At 41.5% G+C, this 16196-nt stretch overlaps 1 protein-coding gene across 4 annotated transcripts in view; it reads left to right on the top strand.

The window, feature by feature from the left end:
- LOC144499570 (ETS-related transcription factor Elf-1-like) overlaps nucleotides 1-16196 on the top strand; it is a 176610-nt gene that overhangs the window by 47778 nt on the left and 112636 nt on the right. The window contains exon 1 of one of the 4 annotated variants that reach the window (XM_078221683.1): nucleotides 7067-7374. The exons of 2 other annotated variants lie outside the window; for them this stretch is intronic. In XM_078221683.1, the coding sequence (XP_078077809.1) occupies nucleotides 7366-7374 (9 nt within the window). In that variant the 5' untranslated portion in view covers nucleotides 7067-7365. Of the gene's footprint in view, nucleotides 1-7066; nucleotides 7375-16196 lie in introns of those variants that run through there. One more of the 4 variants, XM_078221679.1, reaches the window with a different exon arrangement.

Raw genomic sequence — 16196 nt, forward strand, 5'->3', positions numbered from 1 at the left:
TGGAGGCCTGTGACCAGTGGTGTGGCTCAGGGATCAGTGCTGGGTCCACTGTTATTTGTCATTTATGTTAATGATTTGGATGAGAATATAGGAGACATGGTTAGTAAGTTTGCAGATGACATCAAGATTGGTGGCATAGTGGACAATGAAGAAAGTTTATCTCCGATTGCAACAGGATCTTGATCAGTTGGGCCAGTGGGCTGACGAATTGCAGATGGAGTTTAATTTGCATAAATGCGAGGTGATGCATTTTGGTAGATTGAACCAGGGCAGGACTTGCTCAGTTAATGGTAGGGCATTGGGGAGAGTTACAGAACAAAGAGATCTAGGAGTACATGTTCATAGCTCCTTGAAAATGGGGTCACAGGTGGACAGAGTGGTGAAGAAGGCATTTAAGCATGCTTGGTTTCATCAGTCAGAACATTGAATACAAGAGTTGGGACATCTTGTTGAAGTTGTACAAGACATTGGTAAGGCCACACTTGGAATACTGTGTACAGTTCTGGTCACCCTGTTATAGAAAGGATATTATTAATCTAGAAAGAGTGCAGAAAAGATTTACTAGGATGCTCCCGGGACTTGATGGTTTGAGTTATAAGGAGAGGCTGGATAGACTGGGACGTTTTTCTCTGGAGCATAGAAGGCTGTGGGGTGATCTTATAGCTGTCTATAAAATAATGAGGGGCATAGATCAGCTAGATAGTCAATATCTTTTCCCAAAGTTAGGGGAGTCTAAAACTGCAGGGCATAGGTTTAAGATGAGAGGGGAGAGATACAAAGCGTCCAGAGGGGCAATTTTTTGACAGAGGGTGGTGAGTGTCTGGAACAAGCTGCCAGAGATAGTAGTAGAGGCTACCTACTAGAGGGTACAATTTTGTCTTTTAAAAAGCATTTAGACAGTTACATGGGTAAGATGAGTATAGAGGGATATGGGCCAAATGCGGGCAATTGGGATTAGCTTTGGGGTTTTTAAAAAAAAAAAGGGTGGCATGGACAAGTTGGACCGAAGAGCCTGTTTCTAAGCTGTAAACCTTATGTTGCATCTATGACTCTAGTCTCACAATACCAGGTTAAAGTCCAACAGGTTTATTTGGTAGCACTCACCCTGATGAAGGAGCAGCATTCCGAAAGCTCGTGCTACCAAATAAACCTGTTGGATTTTAACCTGATGTTGTGAGACTACTTACTGTGCCTACCCTAGTCCAACGCCGGCAACTCCACATCATTGTTCACTATAGTAGTCATCTCATGCTATTGCTGTTGGACATATTAGTTGAAGCACTATGTATTCCTTTGCCAGCAAATGTGGAATTTTATCGTAGGGGAATTGGTGTGTTTCTCCTCCTTCCTTGTAAACTTAAAATCTTGCAAGAAAAGAGAAGTATTCTTGTGCGTCACTTTGTTTGGCTATATTATAGCGCTGTTTTATATCAACAGAGCAGACTTGCAAGCTCTTTTAGCACCTATGTTTTTACATGCTGCATAAACTCACTGGAAGAGATGCTTATCAGCAAAAAATATATTTCTGTGTAGCAGTCACTGAAGTCCTCACTTTAACTTATTTTATATAACTTATTAATCATTCAAATGTGTTTAATGAGTGAAGAGGAGCAGTCTCAGTGACTTATTCGTGATCCTTGTTGTTTCCATTACCTAGGTTACTTGAGGGAATTCAGAATGTTCTGCAAGTTTTTGAGACACGCTTAAAATTCAGACTTTCACAATGTTTTTTTCACATTGATCATATCTCCTGCTGCCGAAAGGGGCACATATGTAACTGTAAACAAATTAACATTTGGAAATGACACCAGAGGGAGGTAAATGTATGTTGATTTCAAGGTTATTTCGCAGAATACTGCAGAGATAGTTAGGCAGGATTTCCTGATATACAGCTTTATTTACCTGAGAGTCTGCAGAACTCAAAAGTGTCAATTTGTATTTTGTGGCGAATACAGAATCTGTGAAAGCTGCCTTCACCAAATGCAGCACGTCTACTGTTAGTGGTCTAACTGACAGGAAGTAAAAGCAGATAGGGAATGAGAGTGACAAACATGTCCTCTCATAACATTTACACTTTTGGAAATACAGCTTGCTATACTTAGATGCTGTTGGTAGTTTGCAGTGTGTTGGTCAGATGCTGTAGGTTTTACAGATTTGGTAACGATATTGGCCTTACTTAAAGGGGCAGTGTTGTCATCAAGTCCCGTTGTTGCAACCAGACCTCCCATGTATAGGCACCATAATGACTATCTCATGTTTATACTCGAGTACACAGCATTTATAGCGATGTGAAAGCTGTTCATATGATTTTAGATTTTGTGTGTGTAAGTAATGTGTGACATTCGGCAATATTACGTGCAGTAAAATTCTTTACAGTGGCAGTGTTGTCCCTTTTAAAAGTGAACTACCTGCTAGAAAAGCTCTAATTAAAGAGTTCCCTGCAGAAATAAAGAACTAACTTTTATTGATGCTTGTCACATCCTCATGAAATTCCAAAGCACTTCCCAGCCAGTGGATGGTTTTGAAGTGTAGCTCCTGTATTTATAAAGACAAACACAAGTGTCAATTTGCAAACAGCAAATTCTCAAATAACAAGAATTACCCATTAATTTGCTTTGAAGATGCTGCTCAAGGGATGAATGTTGACCAGGATATTGGGAGAATTCCTCTGCTATTCATTGAAAAAGCCGCATGGGATTTTTCAAAAAATCCTCATCCTCCACCCTTCTCCCAGCTCCCATTTAGGCAGACTGGACCTCGGAGCATCTTGTCCGGAAACTTGCCTCCAGTGGGGGGAAACTGGTTATTCAGCTACAAGATTTTACTTGAACAACCTACAAATCATAGCTCAGTAAACAGAAATGTCACCTTTTTAAGATTTTCAAATGCTACCATCCGCTTTACCCTTCAGCTAATCAATGGGCTGTTAAGTCTAGGGACTGGTACCAGTGACATGGCAGCAGTATGCCTCATGTTAATGTGCTCACTCCTGATGATGGCACACATGAGTTGTCCACTCAATCTCATATTTCTGCAGTTGGAAGGAGACAGGATCAATTTGACCATGCCCCTGCCATAGTAACACCGGCTGCAGCAGCGTCTTCCTGGGACTCTGCACTTCAGAATATATAGTACCTTTAGCGAAATCACGGGGTTCGGTTAGCTCCGTTAGCTGGACAGTTGGTTCATGATGCAAAGCCAACAGCATGGGTTCAATTCCCGTACCGACTGAGGTTATTCATGAAGGAGCCACCTTCTCAATCTTGCTCCTTGCCTGAGGTGTGGTGATCCTCAAGTTAAATCACCACGAGTCAAAGCTCTCTCTCTAAGGGCAGAACAGTCTCTGGGACTGTTTACATTTATTTTTAATGACAGCTAAATGTTCCAAATGGCTTGATGGTCAATTAAGCGCTTTTTAAGCATGATGATTGTTGTGGTGAGGGGAAACATAAACAGGAATGCCTCATACCCACACCTCTCCCTGCCAGTGTCGCGTGGAAATGCCAGTCTACATTGTGCCCAAGTCTCTGGAAGATGCCTTAAACCCATAATCTCTGATTCAAAATTGAGAATGCTGGCACCAGTTTCTTAAACCTGCCCCACTTCCTGGTGACTTTGTGGTGCTAATTAAAAAGGGGCAGGAGATTCGCACTCTAATGTTTTGGAGTGCATGTGTGTGTGTATGCAGACACATATGCACTATTTAGCAATCCTTAAGAACAGCAAGTGAGATCTGACAAATTTCCTGGCATTGTATCTAAGCCAATTCAGTTATCACATTTATCAAGGAACCCATTGTATTATTGAATGAGAAATCTATAATCTCACATCCCTGTTCTTCTACTGACCACTATATACAAGGTGACCTCCTGTTAGCAATAATAACAACCACTTGATTTTAAATAATGCATCTAACATTGGAAATTGTTCCAAGGTGTTTCAAATGTGTAAATAAATGTTGGAGGAGCTAAAGAAAATGATGCTTGGAAGATTGAGAGTTCAAATCCTAGGACAGACTTTCGAATATAATCTAGGCTGACACTTCAGTGCAATATTGAGAGAGTGCTACACTGGCAGAGGTGCTGTCTTTCAGACTTGCTTCTTGCCAGTCTTCACCCTGGAACTTGTTGGAATTGGTGCTGCTAAGTACATTGCATGTTGTCATGAAAGGATCGAGTGAGGCTAAAGAGCTTTGGTGATCACCCAATTTCCCCAAAATCTTCAGAGTCCTGTCCTGGGGGTCGAATACTTTACTGAAATCTACAAAAGTAACGTAACAGGATTATCCTGTTCGCTACATTTCTGGCTAGCATATGGAGAAGACTGTGTCCTTGATAGATCTGCAGCATGGAAACCATACTGCATTTCTGGATATACCCTGTTTGCAAGTCAATGGAGTCCTTTTTAAGTATGACCCTCATTCATCGAGCTTGGAAAGGTCATTGATTGCTAAGCATGACCCAGTCTTTCCCAGTGACTTTCAGGAATAAGATGCCCTGCAGCTGTTGTAATCTCCTCTGTCACCCTTGTTAATGTTCTCCAGAACCAATCCTATCTTCCAACAGAGATGGAGGAGGTGGTGAAGCTGTGGCAGTGGATGGAACTTTCCGTGTTGGAGCAGTTCAGCTGGCATTCCATCCTTGAGTTGCCTTTCTGTTTGCTCAGCAATCAATGATCTTTTTCAAGTTTGAGAAGAGGGTTCTTCGTCCAACCCAACCACGATGGGAGGTTGTGGAACAACATCAAACACAAAGCAGGAACTGTCCATCTCCTGGAAGTCTAGCTCATGGTAGTGATCAACACAGCAGAGTATTTGTTTACTTTGGCTGGTGATTACTTCGCAACTGCTCATTTCAGGGATCAACTTTGATAGTAGGACCAAATACCCTCTTGATCTCAGCAGACAGCATGTAGATTTTCATTGTCACAGGCAGTTTGGATTTCTCAATGTAACTTGATCCAGTATTTATTTGCACTGGATCTCTTGGGGTTTTCTCCAACTGTCGTGGCTTCTTTCAGGTCATGCAGTGTTCTCGTTGTTGGGTTTATTTTGTGCGCCATGTCGGCTTTGCTTTATACTTCAGTGACAGATGTCATCTCTGCTGAGTAGGTTTCAATCGTGCCTTTGTTGCAGGTTCTGCCTTTACCAAATCTTGTTACTGCTACTGATCAAACTCAGCGACTTCCAATCTTCATCGATGTCAACATCAGCATTTCCTGGTATGTCTTTAGCGAGCAATAATCATTCGAGCATCAGTGCAAAGTGTTGCTATGAGTTAGTTTCTTATATGAGGGATGTTGATGGGTTGCAGACCACTGTGTTGTGAGCTGTGAAACTTTTAGGATTATACCCTCTTCTGCTGCAGACAGAGTGGTCATTGTTGCGGTCTGCACTGTGGTAAGTGTGGGTAACACTGGGCAGATCACATTTTCTAGTGATAATCGGGTCAAGTTGCTGCCAGTGGCCAGATCTTGGATATTGCCATGATATCTTGTTGCAATATTTGCCCTGAGATGTTTGTGAATTTGGTGTACAAAGCTCAAGACACCATTGTCATTATCTTGCCCACCACATTAATGACAAAGGCACCTTGCCCGTGAAGCCCTGTCTGATCCAACACTTGCTTTGAAATCATCTAAGATGAATACCTGATTGCAATTCGGAATGTGCCTCAGAACATCATTTAGAGAGAAACAGAACTGATCTTTTTCTGGTACTCATGGTTGATGCATAAGCACAGATGATGTTGACAACACCTCTCTCGGATGATAGATGCAGAGAGATGAAGTGTTCAGAAGTTACTGCTGGTGGTTCAATTACTACATCAGTCTGGTGCTGACTGTGAAGCCTACGCCATGTGCATGGAGCATCTTCTGTGCTCTGCCATGCCAAAAGAAGCTGTAGTTAGCCTCGGTTATAAAGACTGTGTAATTGGCCATGTGGCGGCATGCTGGCACAGTGGTTAGCAGTGCTGCCTCACAGTGCCAGGGACCCGGGTTTGATTCCCGGCTTGGGTCACTGTCTGTGTGGAGTGTGCACATTCTCCCCGTGTCTGCGCCGGCTTCCTCCAGTTGCTCTGGTTTCCTCCCACAGTCTGAAAGACGTGCTGGTTAGGTGCTTTGGCCATGCTAAATTCTCCCTCAGTGTGGCGTCCAGGGGATTTTCACAGTAACTTAATTGCAGTGTTAATGTAAGTCTACTTGTGACAATAATAAATAAACTTAAAATTTAGTCTGGTTTCTTGTAGAGCGGCAAAGTCAATACCGAACTTGTGTAGCTGTCAATCAGTGCTGCCTTATTATACACACTCTTGCTGTGGACTGTGAGTCACTGTGTTTCTACCAGGCCCCACAGTCCTGACATTCCAGCTTCCAAACTGGATGATTTCCCCTTTCTTTGTTTGCTGCCAAGCCTGGGCATGATTTTAGGGGATGTTGATTTGTTTAGTATCTGAACCCTCCTTAAGGCCTCCTAGGATAAGATCCAAAGGAAATATAAAAGCATATGCTCTGGACTTGATTGGTTTCAGGATTTGCCAGGTGATAGCATGAAGGAAACACCAACCAGCCTAATGGAACTCCACCCCAGCTTTTGTATCAGCTTTACTCCCTTACCCTTTAACTATGATAATGTTAAAGACACCAGTGAGTAGGATCCAGATCGCCATATGTAGATTTGAGTAAAAAAGAATACAATGCCAATACAAAGGACCTCCTTGAGGTGATTCCAGTGTGAATCTCATTGCCGAATTGAGCCAGTCCACCGTCCTACCTGTATAACCTGGTGATGGCTGACGAGACCCAATCTCCTCAATAATCTCCCTTGGTAAAGCTCCTGCCTTATCACTGGACCCCTTCAATAATACCCCCACCTCAACAATTAAATGCTCTCAATTAATTGTGGTGAAGATTTTTAAAAATCACAACATAAATATATAAGAATGTAAATCTGAGTTGCTCTGTATTAAATTCTTTTAAGGATCGGGTCGAGTAGTATTTAATATTTCAAGAGCTATTCCTGAGTTGATCTTTACATTTAAGGTGCAGTAATTGAGTTCAAGTTAATAGGGCTGGGGAATCTAGTAGACAGGCACAAGCAGATACAGATGCTGGTATGTGATATGTTTGGCAAACTGGCATTGTGCTGCTGCGTAGCCTCCACTGTAATTAGATACTCTGCTAGAATGGCGAGTAAATGAGGGGAGGCAAGAAGCAATGTGAGAGAACTGGATTTTCAGGTCCTGTCAAGCAACTGCTTGTTGTTCCTTAAGTTAATACCATTATCCGCAAGCATCCACAATGAAAACGAGCAAGCTACGCTGAATTCGGCAACGACTTTCTGGATTCATACTGAAATGGATTAATATGATGAAGGTAGGGTACACTGGCAGGAAAGAGAGATGTTCCTATCCACAGGTATACCAACGTTCATTTCTGTAGATATTTAGATGCCCAATGAACCTCTGAAACGACTGTTAACTTCGTCTAATGGTCTTTCAGGTGATAGTAATTTTGTAAAATTCAATTATATTGATTGAGGTACAGCATTATAAGAGGAACTGAATTGAAAAATGATGACTTTGTATTCTAAGTTGCCTTTTGTCTGAGCAGCTTTTGGAGAGTGGCTATTTTAAGGTTTGTTGATATGTCAGTGGCCATGCAATGATTGTAATCGGTAAGAGGAGCACTTGGGAATGAAACAGCAAAAGGGATTTCACAACGTTACATGTTGCAAGCTACAATGTCAAGGTTACGGTGTAAAAGAGTAATTTCCATCAAGCTGTAACTCGGCTTGATATGTAATCCTGAATCTTGGTTCATTTATTCTATTCCTGCGCAATTGTTTGCATTTTTCTTGATGTTTTGCCCAGTATAAACTGCATCCTGTGGAGCAGCGATCAAACTCTGATAAATTCTAAAGATTCATGCTCTCCCTTCCAAGCAGGAATGGAAAGGAAGTAATTTATGGCATAAAAACAGAACGTGCTGGAAAACTCAGCAGGTCTGGCAGCATCTGTAGAGAGAGAAACAGTTAACGTTTTGAGTCTAAGACTCTGTTCTGAAGAAAATCTGATTGCATATTTCTCTCCACAGATTATGCCAAAAACTGCTGAATAGTTCCAACACTTCTGTTTTTATTTCAGATTTCTGGCATTTTGCTTTTATTTAAATAAGTAATTTATGACCTTGAGCTAAGCTTGCAACTATTTTTTTCCCCTCACCTGCATCACAAATTTTATTTGATATTTCTTTGCACATAAATTTTATTTCTCAATTTCCTCCTCTACTATTTTTTTACTCACTCTTGCTTGACTCCATGATTATTTCTTCCCCTCTTCCTTCTGTCTCCAACCCTGAGCCTCTGTCCCGCCTCCTCATCTTCATGCATCATGGAGTCGTTAAAGGAGTGCCTTTCTTCTATGGTTACCTGCAGACGTGTTGCTATCGTATCATATCGCTGTCTTAGCCATGAATAATAACGTATGGAAAGTCCCAGATTTATATACTGCAATCCACCCCTGTCAAGTCTCATCAAATAAAAGTGACATCCACTCTGAATTTCAAATGCAACTTGTTTTGATGTTGCCAGAGCACCGTTGGTTTAACTTCATTTTCTTATCCACATTGCTCTCTACTGTAAATCTCTCTTCAATGCTGAAACTGAAAGTAAGATTTGAAGATTAGAACTGTTCCTGCAGCACAACACACTGACCCAAATCTTCCCATATCTGGATCGTTGAAATTGGAGATGCACATCAAGACCCCAGAAGTCCTGACACGCAGACATGCGCTGAATTTTCTCAGGTTGCTTAAACTTTGGGTGGGCTAATTTCTGCTGTCCAGGACCCTCTGAAAGTCTCTAACACAGAGATCAGAACACAAGTCTTGGCTAAAAAAAATCGCAAAAATGTTGGGTCACAGAAATCTTTGCAGGTGGCGGCAATACAGTGACCGGAAGATCTGGGCCAGTGCTTTTTATATCCACACAAAAAAATGATGATATTACACTTTTGGTTAGATTACTTGCTTGCATATAGAAACAAGGTTCTAATCTGTCAATCATAAGACCATTTTGGTACAATGTCAACTTTCAGAAACTATAGCTGGCAAAAAAGGAACATAACAGTTTACTCGGGCTACTTTGCCGTTGCTTTATTCAGAATCAATTTGAGGCACTTGTAAAAAGTTAACTGTGTAAAAAGCTGTCATTGAAGGACGCTGTGGTAAAGCCCCTGCTAATTTACCACGTGCACTGCTGTGTGTGGTTAAGGATCTAAGAAAGCCTGGATGAAAAAAAATCATTTATCCTGTCAAGATCACACTGCATGAACCAAGTGTTGATTTAAATAGCCAAAGTTCAGCTCTGTAGCTGAATTTTGGCTATATTTTTGCGAAGGGTGTTGGTTTAGAAGCAAATTGGTGTCCCATACCGTACATCATCTCAGTCTGGACAATGGTGTAGCCATTACAAATAGGCGTCAGAAGTACATTTGAGTTGGCAGATCAATGCATCAGAAATCGAGAACTGGGAGAATATATGCACAAATTGTTAAAGGTGGAAGGGCAGGTTAAGTGATTTAAAACATTTCTGGGATCAAGTAGACTATAAATAGACACAGAGTGGAATCTTACCTTATTGTTTCAAAGTGTAAGGCGTCAAACTCTACAGCTGCACAGATCAGTTTTCTCTCCAGATCCTGAGCCTCATAGAGTGAAAAAAATGAGCAAGTGGGATTTGCATCATCATTCTGGGAGGGTGGGGCCTCGGAGCCGGCAAGACCAGATCCACACAAGATGAGGGCGCCATCTTTAAAGACTCTGCTCAGTGTTAGAATTAATGACCCCACCCACCCCACTGAGAAAACAGGGACTACCCTCACCACACCCTGCACAATCCACAGGCCAGGACACTGCCCAGACATGTCTCTCTCCCCGAGGGATTATACCTGCCTTTGCGCCTCCAGCAGAGATTCCCTCGACTGAATTGCATTTTTAAATAGCTGTTGTAAACCTTACCGATGTGAGATCATGTTGACAAAGTGAGGGGGGGATCATGTGGTGGGCACGGTGGGAGCACATGAATAATTACATTTAATTCCAATCCATTAAAATGAGGTTCTCGCCCTCTAACAAAAATGTTACCCGATTCTCTCCAGATTTTCTGTCTGCATCGCCATTTTCTTTGATGGCAAACACAAGCTGAATATCCCCCCACCCACCCTCCACCGAGTGTGAAAGAATGCAAGTTATGATGAATATTTATAAAACACTGGCTCAGCCTCGAGTATTTGCTGCGACTTTGCACCTGCATTTATCATGACATGGGCGCAAATCTCATGAAATTTGGAAAACGATAATCTTGCTGGCGAGATTTCATTTTTCAATTCTCCTTGATGTAATGAGGTTCCCACCCTGGAAGCTTGGGAACCAGATTTCAATAAATTTTAATGTAATTACCAGGCTTCCCCACCATATCATTCCCAACATTTGGAATTGCCCCTCACTGACATGATGTCACATCAAGTATAAGCCTCTGGAGGAAGAGGGACATGCCCAGGAGGTACCCTGGCACTGCCCTATGGCAGGGCCAGTGCTGGGGAGTCCCTCTGAGGAGCTCCTTAATGGTTGGTGGGAGAAGGGGTTGCCCTTTTGCATTTACGTGTGTACCCCTTATCTGTGGGTGTTGAACTTCTTTATGGCAGATCAGGGTATTGACGACTGTTAGTCCCAGTCCTGCCAGTGTGATGGCGTGGTCCATGCCAGCAGATTCCTTCTGCACAGAGTGCTGCAAAATACGGCCAGAAAAGCTGGCTGTGCAGTCTGCGAGTTGCAGGCCAGTTTTCCCAGCTCAGCCAGGACTCTGGGTGAAATTCTCTATTATTTAAACATTGTGTCTGATTCAGGGTACTGAACCTTTGGAAGAATGTAAAAGCTTTAGTAAGGGTGTAGGAAAGATTTACGAGAAAGGTTCAAAGGATAAGGGACTTCAGTCATGTGGATCAATTCGAGTAACTGGGGTTGTTTTCCTTACTGAAGGTTGAGAGGAGGTTTGATAGAGGTGCTCAAAATCATAAGGGCTTTGAACAAAGTGGATGGAAAGAAACAGCAGGGTCGAGAATCAGAGGACACTGACTTAAGGTGATTGGACCAATGTTGGCATGAGAAAAAACCTTTGGACACAGCAAATGGTTAGGATTTGGAATGCAACACCCTAGAATGTGGTGGAGGCAAGTACAATTATGGCTTTCAGTATATGAATGGGTTAAAAATTGCAGGGCTATAGGGAAAGAACTTGGATGTGGGATTAGTTGAGTTGTCTTGCAGAGAGCCAGTATAGACAAGGTGGGCTGAAAGGCCTCCTTCTGTAAACATTCTATTATTCTATTCTATGATTCCCTAATTACCATTTGATTTGAATAAGTATTCTGATTCACTTATATTAACATCTTATCACAATGCTAGCATAAGTCCATCTGCCCCCTTGTCCTCCGATCAAATATCCTATGACACTCTTTGAAGAAGTTCTCTCCAGTATATCAGTGATGCGCTATCAATTAGGCAAAAGACTACTTGTGTGCCAATACAACTGTAGGCTTTTATTCATTACAGAACCAGGAGCACATCCCAACAGACAACCGACCCGAACTGAACAAGGGGGAGGAAACAGCCACCTTTATATAGGTGACAAGGGGAGGAGCCGAGCCGGCAGGGGATGTGTCCATGCATAACAAACACACAACGGTGGTCCAGGCAGGACAAAGGCACAACTGAAGTCCACCACAATCAGCCAATTGTTATCCCTCAACCAATAACCGTAAACAAGTTATCTGGTTGTTATCCGACTGCTATTTATGGAATCTTGCTGCGTTCAAATTGCCACATTCCCTGTATTAAAATAGTGGCTAGATTGCAAAGGTACTTAATTGGTTATAAAGAACTTTGGGATGTGCAGTGGTCATGGAAGGTGCTATAAAAATGCAGGTCTTTCTTTCTGAGTGGTAATAAGGCCCCATTTCTTATATTGTTGTAATTGATGTGCGACAATCATGTCACATGAGCATTGCCTTCAATGGGAGGTGACATTTTGGAATGCGGAGTAGTGCATAAAACAAAAACAGCATTAATCACAATGAGAGAGTTGAGCAGAGAGGAAGGAAATGTGCAGAAATATTGCCTTTGCTCTGGAATTCAAGAGAGGAACTGCAAAGAAATCAGACTCGTAAATAGTGCATATTTTCTTCATTTCCAGTTTGAGACATTAGCTGATGACTCATCTCAGGTTTAAAAGTCACAATACCATCACAAGTTCATGTTTCCTATTCTCAGATGCCATTCCTTCAAATGAGCTTCCAGTTAAAGGAGTACACAACTGAGACACAATAAAAACAGGAACTGACTTGTCTAACTTAAATCTGGGATACAACCAGGCAGCCAATGAACAATCCCTAAGTTATTCTTTTGCTTTTAAATCCCAAAGAAAGAGTTTGCATTTATGTAATGCCTTTTACAACTTCATGTCAGAAAACGCTCGATAGGTAATGGTGTACTTTCAAAGTGTTGTCATTCCTGTAATATAAAATTACAACCACCTTCCTTCCATCAAAGTTGAGACAGTAAACCCAGGATACAACCTGTGCATTCCATGTTCAACTTGGGCATGCTTGTAGCCTCTGAAATCTCACTCAGTTTTCCAGAATAAAATGGGCGGTACAGTGGTTAGCACTGCTGCCTCACAGCGCCTGGGACTCTGGTTCAATTCCTGGCTTGGGTCACTGTGCAAACTCCACACAAGACATTCTCCCCATGTCTGCATGGGTTTCTTCCGGGTGCTCCGGTTTCCTCCCACAGTCCAAAGATGTGCAGGTTAGGTGGATTGGCAATGCTAAATTGCCCCTTAGTGTCAGGGAGAGTAGCTAGAGTAAATGCATGGGGTTATGGGGGTAGGGCCTGGGTGGAATTGTGGTTGGTGTAGACTCGATGGACTGAATGGCCTCCTTCTGCACTGTGGGGATTCTATGTAAAAGACAGTTGGTCATTGTAATACCAGCCACTTTGCTAGTCCAAAAATATCTTTATTGCATAAAAGGGTTACTTCTCTGAAACTGCCTGGAACGCTGTTTCTCAGACATTTATCTTAATCAGAATAAATGATCACTTAGTGTACGCAAAACTGATATATTTTGTGAGGTATTTTGGAGGCAGATGAAGCAATAAAAAGCTCTATCACTGCCTTTGTTACCTGCTGCCAAAATGGTGCAATACAATCATTATTTTAAACCACAGTGTTTCAATAATCACCAGTTGCCTGTTCATTCTAATTTGTATCTGCGATGATCTCTGCACTTTCACACACAGTAATATTTATAGTCCTGTGGACTCAGATACTTCACACATGATGCAGCCCTGTTATATTTTTGTAAGCAGGTACAGTTTCTGAACTAATCAACTCATAAGCTTTCCAGTCTTTTGGATGGATGTTGACTTGGTGTAATGGTGTCAAATGAGTCCATTGGCATCAATGGCAATAAAAATAGTGAGAAATATAGAGTAAGTTGTCAATTCTATCACCCATTTTACAGTTATGCCCAAAGTAAAGATGAACCCCTTTGCATCTTTGAGCCTGCATTAAAAATTCACACAAATCCATGAGTATATTCTTTCCCATCATATTTTAGTTTCTTCCTCATCGTTTTACAGTTAATACAAAATTATATTCATTCTGATTTTAGATTTCTAATGTTGCTTTCTAGATAGGGAAAAGTAAAACATCATACTACTAATTGTTTAGGACAGTCAAAAGTTCCACAAGTACATGTGCTCATCTGCATTGTCCAAAGCAACCTCTCCATCAGAGTGTCCAATTGAGAGTCAATGGTGAAGAGATTATTTGAAATCTAAGCAACAGAGCATGATGCGAATTCCGAGAGGGTGCAATCTGGCCGGCATCATTCCTGCTTCCATGAGAATTGAATCCAGAGAATTTTCTAGGTCCTAAGTGTGGCCAACAGCAGTCTCTTTAAGGACTGGTGAGATTGTTCGATGTCTGGTAAAATGGCAGCGCATGTGAGGCGCATGATCCACCGATGTGTTCTTAAAAATTGAAATTGCAGTCCTTAATATATCTTGAAGTCATGATTTGCAAAATCCAGAGGCCGTCTACCTGAAACAGACAGACATTCTGCCATACAAAATTTTAAACTGGTGGCAGTCAGTGCCAGCATTAACTGGGCAGTAAATCTATCAACCCCATTTTGAAGTCATTACCACTCAGTTAATGCCAGCTTGGCTGGCTGAAAATGAGCTCTGCATTCCAGAATGTACCAACCTGGTGCAATCTGTGAATTATATGAAGAAAGGGGAGAATGAAGAACCTTACTGCTGAAATCAGTTTAATATTTTTCTTCCCCTGCCCCAAACCGCATAGTGTAAAACCAACCTGTCTTTTGCAGACATTCAAAGCCAAGCATGACGAGGTTTAATTTCTCACTTCCACCACCAAGGGTTAAAAATTAAATTTGGTGTAGAAGTGGATTCGCTGGTATTAAAAGCAGCTGGGTATCCACCACGAATCGCCTCAGGGAAAGTTACACCCATTAATCATTTAATGTTGCTCCAGTCCTCTAGAAATGATTACTTGCTTTTATTGCACACCATCTATTATAGTTAACTGGATTGTTTAATCCATTACACGTAAAGAATCATTGTTATCAGGAGCTAGAAATTAACATGCTTATGAGACAGCAATTGGTTCTGTTTGAAGATAACCAAAGTCAGAGTCTATTCTTTGAAGTAACAAAATTAGACTATCTCGGTAGAGCAAGTTTGCAGAATCGTACAGCACAGAGGGACCATTTGGCACATCGTAACTCTGCTGTCTCTTTGAAAAGAGTTGCCCAATTAGTTCCACTCTACTCATGCCCCATGCTCCTATAAAATTTTCCCTTTCAAGTATGTATTCAGTTGCCTTTTGATAATTACCATTGAATCTGCTTCCAGACAATGCATTTCAGATTGGAACAACTCGCTACCAAAAACGAAATTCTACTCATAATTCCAAAGTTCTTTAGCCAGTTATCCTCCAGTTATCGACACTCCTGCCTTTCTACGAAAACCCCTCAATCCCCAACATCTCTATTAAATCACCTCTTAACTTCTCAGTTATAAGGTCCCAGCTTCCTTAGGCTCTCCACATGAGCTCACCCTCCATAAAGTTCTGCACCTTCTCTTAAAGCCAAGACATTCATCCTGAAATGTGGTGCCCAAAATTGGACACAGTACTTTGGCTGAGGTGTGAAAGATGTTTTATAAATGCTTACTGTAACTTCCATGATTTTGTATCCATTGTCTCTATCGTAAATGATCCTGTTTGCTTCCATAATAAAATTATTGACTTGTCCTGCCACCTCAAATATTTGTCTGTGAACCTTCGTCTCTCGCTTCCTGTATCCTATTTGTACCATTTATTTGATGTTGTCTCTCCTTATTTTCTCTTCCAAAGTGCAAAACTTCATGTCTGCCTAATTGATCAGTCTGTCTACATGCACCTGAAGCCTAATATTATCCTCCTCACTGTTTACTGTATTTCCACATTTTTGGCATTCACAGACATTGAAATTATACACTCTGTACCCAAGTCTAGATCATTTAAATCACAAAGAACATTGCCCTTCAATTCACAATCATATAATTTGATCCCAATTGTTCACAACTTTTCTCTGCTTTCTTTCTCTTAGCCAATTTCATATCCATGCTGCCCCGTCCACTTCAACACACAGGTTTTAATTTTGCTATGATATGGCATCTTCTCAAATGCCTATGTAAGTCCATATACATCAACTGCATGTTGAAGGTATTTTATGCCTCAGGTGTGCAGAGATGACCTGCATCAGGCTCTGTGTGAACAGGGCTTTATTACAAATATTTTAAAAATGCCTGTAATCCCAATCTTTCTCTAAGTTTCTCTTTCTCTGTAAACATACAGGCTTGACTAACAGCACACAGCAAGAGAATACTCAACAGGCACACACAATCCAACACTGGGCAATTGATACAACATCACCTTCATCAACCCTCTCATTATTTCATCAATGAACTCAATCAAGTGCGCCAGACATCATTCGCCTTGAACAGACCATTGTTACCCATCACTTATTAACCCACATTCTTCCATGTGATCAACTTTGCCCTGGATTATT

Source organism: Mustelus asterias, chromosome 10 (genome assembly GCF_964213995.1).
Source record: "Mustelus asterias chromosome 10, sMusAst1.hap1.1, whole genome shotgun sequence".
Classification (NCBI taxonomy): domain Eukaryota; kingdom Metazoa; phylum Chordata; class Chondrichthyes; order Carcharhiniformes; family Triakidae; genus Mustelus; species Mustelus asterias.